We start from the raw sequence: 7,912 nt of genomic DNA, 5'->3' as shown, positions 1-7,912 counted from the left end.
TCTTTCCTGTGTTAAGAAACACAGGAACAAAAAGCAAACAAAGAAAAGTATAAGGCATGCTTTTGGGCTGAGTATCTGACGGCGGCTTGGTTTTAAGTGGGTACTGTCTCTTTAGGAGCTCTGGTGGCGTAGTGGTTACGAATCGAGCTGCGAACCTTAAGGTCAGCGGTTCGGAACTACCAGTCGCTCCGTGGGAGAAAGATGAGGCTTTCTACTCCTGTAAGGATTTACACCCTCAGAAACCCTGTACAGGGTCGCTATGGGTCGGAACTGTCTCGAAGGCACTTAACAACATCAACAACTGTCTCTTTAAATTTCGAGGAGATCTATGCACATATGTAGTAGAACGCTCCGAGGGTGGGGCTGGAGTATCCGCCAGCTCAGGCACCCCTATAGTCACCAGAATGGAGGTACGCACACAGCAAGGGATCAACGAAAAGATACCAAAAAAAGAAAAAAAAGAATGTCCACACCTCTATCTCTGCGGCTCTCTCAGGCGTCTGTGGCTGCTCTGATCCTTTCCCGCTTGGCCCCCCACAAAATGGTGGCTCCTGGAGCAGCTGAGTGTCCCGAACCAGGAAGCAATGGATTTCTTGCTTCTGCCACAAACTCCCCAGCTCTAAGTCTTCCAACCTTCTAGATATTCCTTTATATGTGGTTCAGAGTATTGCGACCATTCCCTGAACCTTCTTGGTCCTGTATTCTGTGTTGTTCTCAGTAGAGCTCGTCACTACACTTCCACCCGATCCACCATCTTTTTCCGGAACCTCATCATAGGGTTTTTATTGGCTAATTTTTTGAAAATAGGTCACCAGTTTCTTCTTCCTAGTCTGTCTTAGCCTAGAAGCTCCACTGGACTCTGTTCACCATGGGTGACAGAACTTCCAGCATCATAGCAGAACTTCCAGCATCATAGCAACACTCAAGCCACCAGAATACGATGCACTAACCGTTGAGCAGGGGCACGCACAGCTAGACAGTAGCAGACTGGACGGTGCAGTTGCAGAATATTTACATGATTTCCTTCATTGTAGAAAGTTCTCTTAGAGAACGTTGTTATAAATTCTTTGAAGTCAGTTACTGTGTCTTATTTATCTGCATGTCTCTCATGGATGAGTTTCATGCCTAAGTTAGTGCTCAAAGATACGTGTAATATGAAGGACCAAATTCAGGGAATGCAGAAGTTAGGGCGTTCTGAAAGTTTTGCTTTCTAACTGAATATACGTGTATAGAAAAATCCCGAGATTCTTGTATATATTTTCTGCTACCAGCAGGTTTAGCTCCAAATTAACTAATTGAATCCTGATAGAGGGAATTTGCACTAACTCAGTAGTTTCCTGGAAATCTGAATCGTTCCTGTAGTATGATCTCAAATACAGGGAACCATAGAAGCTAGGCTGGAAAGGGATTCTGGACCTCAGGAGTGTCTGCTCTGTTATTCTGAATTTGTGCCTTTTTTGATGTTCCTCACCTCCGTGTGTGTGTGTGTGTGTGTGTGTGTGTGTGTGTGCGCGCGCGCGCACAAGCTTGTTTAGAAGCTGGTTGAAGGTGACTTTGGGGGTTCTTTAATTGAAATGTGGGTGTCATTTGCAGTAGATGCTGACTCAGTTTCATGGATGATGGTTTTGTGAGCATGTGACCCATAGTTATCGTCAATCTACATTTACAGAGCATGCACAGTGTGTCCTGAGGTGGACAGAGCATTCAGAAGATACACACAGTCTCTGCCCCCAAGAACTGATGTCCCATGTAACTGATGAGCAGGGATAGTGTGACCAGAGACTCTCTGTGCATTGTCCAGACAGTGTCTCCTGCAGTTGGCCATTTCTTTGTGCCCAGAGACACTCCCTGAGACCTGCTCAAGCTACAGGTGACTGGCAGCAGAGCTTGATCCTGCTTACTGGTGTGTGGGCTTGGCAGGGTGAGGCTGTTGGTTTGTGAGGGCTGTGTGGGCAGTCTAAAGAAAGCGCTGGAGCAGGTCTTTCTTAGGAACTAGTATCTTCTTGGTGTGGCACTGCAGGCTAATGCGCTGGACTGCAAGGTCAGTTTAAACTGTGAGGACGGTGGTTCAAACCCACCATCTGTTCCTCAGACACCCCATACAGGGTCGCTATGGGTTGGAGCCAACTCAACGGCAGTTAACAACAACAGCAGTATCTTTTCCAGCACCTGTATCCCTCAGTATGACACACACACATGCACACACTTGTACGTGTGTGTGCACCTTTGCTTGTGCTGTTCTCTTGACCTGAAATGTCCTCCTTTTTCATTTTATTCTATTCAAATTCAGTGTCACAGGCCAACCCTATGTAGCAGACAGGATGCAGTCACACTGGTAATTTGAACAGGAAACATTTAAAGAATTGTTGACACCTAAAAGGGCCTGTTGTGGTGCTGTAGGATAAGAAGTGGACCACAAGGTTGATTTGAACTTCAAGGTCAGCTCTCCTCGGAAACCCTATACAGGGTTGCTATGAGTTGGAATTGATGGCACGTAACAGCAACAAAAGGAGTAAAAGAAGATTCTAAGGCTACAGAAGGGGCAAATGTGTAAAGCAGCATCTGCCTCCAGGGCTGAGGGAGAATGAACAAGGGAGGGACTCAGAACTTAACGGAGAGTTCCCTAACCCCAAGGGTGGGATGCAGACTTTGCTGAAGCTGACAGGGCTGACCCAGGAACACACAGTCTTGGCAGAAAGCCTGTGATGAAATGGCGTGGAAGACAGGAGCCAGAGCTGGTCCATAGGAGCAGCTTGCCAGGTGGCAGAAAGGTTTGTGGGAGGGTGGGGGCTGGAACTGGTATTTCGGAGTGGCCAGCTTGGTGGTGGAGAAACCTTCGGGAGGGTGGAGGCTGCGCTGGTTTGTAGGAGGAATCTGTCACATGGCAAAGAAACTGAAGTACAGCTCCCTGGGTGCTCAAAGTCACTGGAGACTAAGAGTCAGATTGGTCCATAGGAGGCGTCCACCACAGGAGGTGGAAACACTTAGTGGTTGGTGTGGGCCACAGGTGGTCTGCGAGGGTCTTGAAGTAGATGAACCCTCTTACACACTGCCATGCTGGAAACAGCACTCTGGATCCAGTAAGGGAAACCCCTTCATCCTGCTGTGGATTCACAGAGTCCCTCCAGAGCTCCCTATCGACCAAGCTGAGTCACCTGACAAAGCAGAAGCAATACAGGGCCCAGCTCCTGCATCATAAAGCCTGGCCAAGAAGGATCGATTTGGAGCTGGTAGGCAATGCATTCAGAACTGCTCAGTCCCCACCTCCCCCTGAATCCAGTCTCTCTTCTAATTCCAGCCCTTTTATTTCTATTATCTGAGTGAGCCTGCACAGCACACACGGCCATTCCTGTCTCCTGACTTGTTCTCGGTTTTCTGGGTAGCTCTGTTGTGTCTCCCCAGATGATGGAGGACAAGCACTATTGCTTTCACATCCCACTTGAGTGCTAGCACAGTGCTGGGCATACTCTAAAAACCAGTTGCTGTTGAGCAAATCCCAACTCATGGTGACCCTGTGTGTGTCAGAGTACAAAATGACTCCATAGAATTTTCAGTGACTGATTTTTAGAATTCATCTCCAGGCTTTTCCCCCAAGGTGCCTCTGGGTAACCTCAGACCTTGAACTTTTCTGTTAGCGTTTGAACATGTTAACTGCTTGAATCACCCAGGGACTCTGGAAAGACAGTAAGCATCCAGTAAATACGTGGTAGTTGGCGTTTTTATGGAAGGGGAGAGGAAAGTAGAGTGTGTCTACATCCCGTCTTCCAACCCTCACTTCTGTTTGGTGTTATATGTGACAATTCTCCAGCTAGATACAGAACAGCTCTGCGGGGGTTTGAATGTGCCCTTTACTCATTGGCTGAGCAGCCGCTGGGTACCTGGGCAGCTCACTGTTGACTCGGGGCTCTGATCATACCAGCATCTCAGGACCAGTGTGTGGTGGCTGCCTTTCCACTGCCTGTTATCCTGCTGGTGAACTCGCATTTTCCCGTCTGCTGTGGCAGAGTTGGAGGATGATGATGTACGCTGTATGAAGTTGCTCAGTTCTTGACCGGAACCTTTGTAGTATGAGGAGATACACAGTTTGTTATTTGGCCAGACTCTGCCACGCCTTCTTAGTCACTCCTTCAGCTCCATGGCTGGTGTGAGGCTTTCACCAGCCTTAGCACTGATTCCACCTCATTCCACATGTCCCCACCGTCTGACAACTGGTCAGCTCTACCCCCAATTTCAAATCCTTAGGAAAGAGAATATCCACCCACCAACCCTTTGATCCATCTAGGGTTATACATAGCAGACAAACAAATTTATTGCTGTCTCGATTTCTACTTATGGTGACCCTGTGTGAGTAGAACTGCATTCCAAAGTGTTTCCAGTGGCTTATCTTTTTTTTTTTTTTAATGTTTTATTGTGAATTATGTGATAGTTTACATGGTAGAACATTAGTTTTACATTCATTCTATCATGTATTGTTTCATTGCCATGGTTACAATCCCCTCCATGTATTATCAGCCAACCAAAGGGTATACACTACAAACCTGCCCCCCGGTCGTCGGCACACATCCCCTCTCCCTCTCTGTGTCTGACGTCCCCAGCTGCTCCATCTCTCCTCATCATCGTCTCTGCCTCCATCTCAGGCATCACTGCTTCTCTGGGACGCTCTCCGCTCTTCTCCCTTGATGGTCCCAGGGACCTCTGCTCCTAGACTAAAAAGTTAATCACGCCACTCCAAACGTCTACCCTTACATTTCCAACCCTCACAATCAGACCACTTGAGGCACTTGTGGTAGCATAGTGGTTATGAATCAGGCTGCTAACCTCAAAGTCAACAGTTCGAAACTACCAGCTGTTTATGGGAGAAAAATGAGGCTTTCTGCTCCTGTAAAGACTTACAGCCTCAAAAACCCTATACAGGGTCGCTATGAGTTGGAACCGACTCCACGGCACACCACCACCACCATCACCATCTTTTTAGTTGACAGCCTACTATGCTAGCAGTTTACAGAGTCTGGGACTCCAGGGGCATGCATACTTTTACAAAATTCTCAGAATTAATTTCTTCCCTCCTGCACCCTTCTGGCAGAGAAAACAGACTCTCATTGGTCAAGCTTGGACCAGGTATTCTCAACATGGGAGGACTGCCCCCAGGAAGGTGGGTGGGTTCAGGTGTACATAGGTTTTCTCAAGATTGGGCTGGGGTGGGAAGCAAGGGCAGATATGTCCAGCAGAGGCCAGAAGCTCTCGGATCCTGGATTCTGAGGCCTCCACTCTGCTGGGGCGAGAGGCGGGCAGATGGGCTCCCTGGCTGCTGGGATGTGGGTGTGTTCAGGACTACAATATTCTTAATTTCTAAAGTGACGGTTTCCTGTGTGGTTCACTGGGCAGCTAATTATATAGGATCTTTGATCGTTTCTTCCATCTTTGTTGCTAACTACTGTTTAACTCTTCACATGGCTTTATTGCCTGGAATGTGTGCTTAATTATGTTGGCATCCTTCATGGGCATTTATCAGAGTGTACACCCAGCACGGATGTTCAGTCTGTCTTTGTGAACTTGGCTGGTGGAAGGGGGTACCATTCATTCCCCAAGGGCTCTGTGATCTGTCTTCTATGTGTGTCTACTGTCCTGTTCTGTCCCAGAGGCTGTAGGTCCTGGAAGGCAGACCCCAGTAGTTCTAGGACGCTCAGATGGGCTGTGGCAATGCACAGCCTGGGGCGTATGGGGCTACCTCCCGGCTCTGGAAGGCAGATGGGTATCAGGGCATAAGTTAAGGCTGTTCTGCCCTCAACAGCCTTCCAGCTGTCTATCCCATCTGTCAGATATCCCCACACTCTTCTGGTTGATAGGATACCCTTGCTAAAGCTTTCTGTTGGTATTGTTGTTAAGTGCTATTGAATCAGTTCTAACTCAGGGCGACTGGTGAGTTTGAACCGCCGACCTTGCAGTTTAAATTGATCTTGTGGTCCAGTGCTTATCCTACAGCACCATACCAGCTTTTTATGCCGGGATTAAAAAGACCTAGATTTGGAGTTTTTTTCTACATTTTTTTTTTTTTTTTTGACATTGATTAGTTATTTCTTTTTAAGCAAAACAACTGAGTTCTTCGTCTTTGAAGATACCAGTACCTGCCTCCCAGGGCTACTGTGAGGATGAAAATAAATAATGTATATGTGCATGTTTTTAAAATTGTGGCGCTCCAAACAAAGTACTATTAGTATATCTTAGGGGCGGGTGGCAAACACATGAACTCAGTAGATTAGACTTAGTTAAACAGCTTTTCTAAGCTGGCTTTTGAGTGATGGGACCCCGGCCAGGTAAGTCTAGATGACGCCTTCTGAGCAGGCTGGTCTCACGGTGAGGTTGAAGTTGACTTTTTTTTGTGTAACAGGAGCCCAAAGGAGAAGGAGAAAGTGTGTGTACCCTGAACACTGGGGATGAAATGTTTGTTTTAAGTTGAAGGGTAGGAAAGGAAATGATGACTAAGCTCAGCCTGCACTCACAGGTCTCTGGCCCTGGTCTGTGTCCCTGCAGGTACACCTTCGCTCTGCCAAGCGTCTTTGTGAGCTCTGCTGTGCCAACCGGGGCACCTTCATCAAGGTGGGCCAGCACCTGGGGGCTCTGGACTACCTGCTGCCGGAGGAGTACACCAGCACGCTGAAGGTGCTGCATAGCCAGGCCCCACAGAGCAGCATGCAAGAGGTCCGCCAGGTCATCCGCGAGGACCTGGGCAAGGAGGTACCTGCCTGTCAGGAGGGGCCGGGTGGGCCAAGGGATCCACAGAACCAAATTTCACAGCTGAACTCAAAGAGGTTAGGAGGAACTTCAGTGGCCCTAAGTAAAAAAATATGTGTTGGAACATATGAAATTGCTGCTATTAGACTGTTTTGAACTGCGTTTTAATATGCGACATATAATGCAGCCTATCTGGTAGCGTAGTGGTTACAAATTAGGCTGTGAGCCGCAAGGTCAGCAGTTCGAAACTACCAGCTGTTCTGTGGGAGAAAGATGAGGCTTTCTGCTCCCATAAAGATTTATAGCCTTGGAACCCTGTACAGGGTCGCTATGAGTCAGAACCGACTCCACGGCACATAACAACAACAACAACAATCATCTGTCATGTATTGGGAGTTCAGTGCATACCAACAACTGTACCATTGCATACACTGTCTCTTCTAATCTTTATGGCACATGTATGAGGTAGATAACATTGCAGACAAGGCATGGAAGGAAGGTAATAAGGTAAAATGTCCAAAGGCGCCGTTAGCAAGTGTCCCAGTACTGTGCAGTGTGATGCTGCTGATGAACTGTCCCAGTCATCCAGCGCTTGGTCTCTTTGGAACATTCTCCAGCCTATGCTTGATCACCTCAAGTGATGGGATACTTACTTGCTTCTCCACTGCCCAGAGGGGCCCCTTCTGTTGTAATTATGAATTCTGAAGCAAGAGCTTCCTTATTAAGGGCTAACACTTGCCTTCTTACTCTGGCCCCTGGAGCCACAGAGAAAGGGGCTGAGGGCCCTTCTGTATGCCAGGCCTTCTGTACTCCTTCACACCCTTGTCGGTGTGCCAGTAGCCAGCAGGAGGCGTGGCTCCCCACACCAGGGGCACACACCAGGTGTGGACCCTGGCTGGCCTGTTCTGGTTGGAGGTGGAGAGAGGGCTAGGCAGACGTCTGCAGTGAACCAAGCCCAGCCTTACGAATCAGTGGTATAATCTGAGGGGACCTCAGAGATCCCCATTAAAACATCTTCGTCTAATGACTGCGGGGCAGGATTGTAGTGTATACCCTTTCGTTGGTTGATGATGCATGGAGGGGATTGTAACCATGGCAATGAAACGATATACGATAGGATGAATGTAAAACTAATGTTCTCCCATGTAAACTATTACATAATTCACAATAAAACATTGAA

The 7,912-nt window shown here is 47.9% G+C and overlaps 1 protein-coding gene across 1 annotated transcript in view; it reads left to right on the top strand.

Annotated features, from left to right (window-relative positions):
• The window catches only part of ADCK1 (aarF domain containing kinase 1), a 272,060-nt gene that overhangs the window by 105,339 nt on the left and 158,809 nt on the right, over positions 1-7,912 (top strand). Inside the window, exon 4 of the mRNA XM_006864759.1 lies at positions 6,532-6,735. Coding sequence (XP_006864821.1) covers positions 6,532-6,735 — 204 coding nt within the window. The remainder of the gene's footprint in view (positions 1-6,531; positions 6,736-7,912) is intronic.

This window comes from Chrysochloris asiatica, unplaced genomic scaffold (assembly GCF_000296735.1).
Source record: "Chrysochloris asiatica unplaced genomic scaffold, ChrAsi1.0 scaffold00070, whole genome shotgun sequence".
NCBI lineage: Eukaryota > Metazoa > Chordata > Mammalia > Afrosoricida > Chrysochloridae > Chrysochloris > Chrysochloris asiatica.
This window is presented reverse-complemented; position numbering and strand designations above follow the sequence as displayed.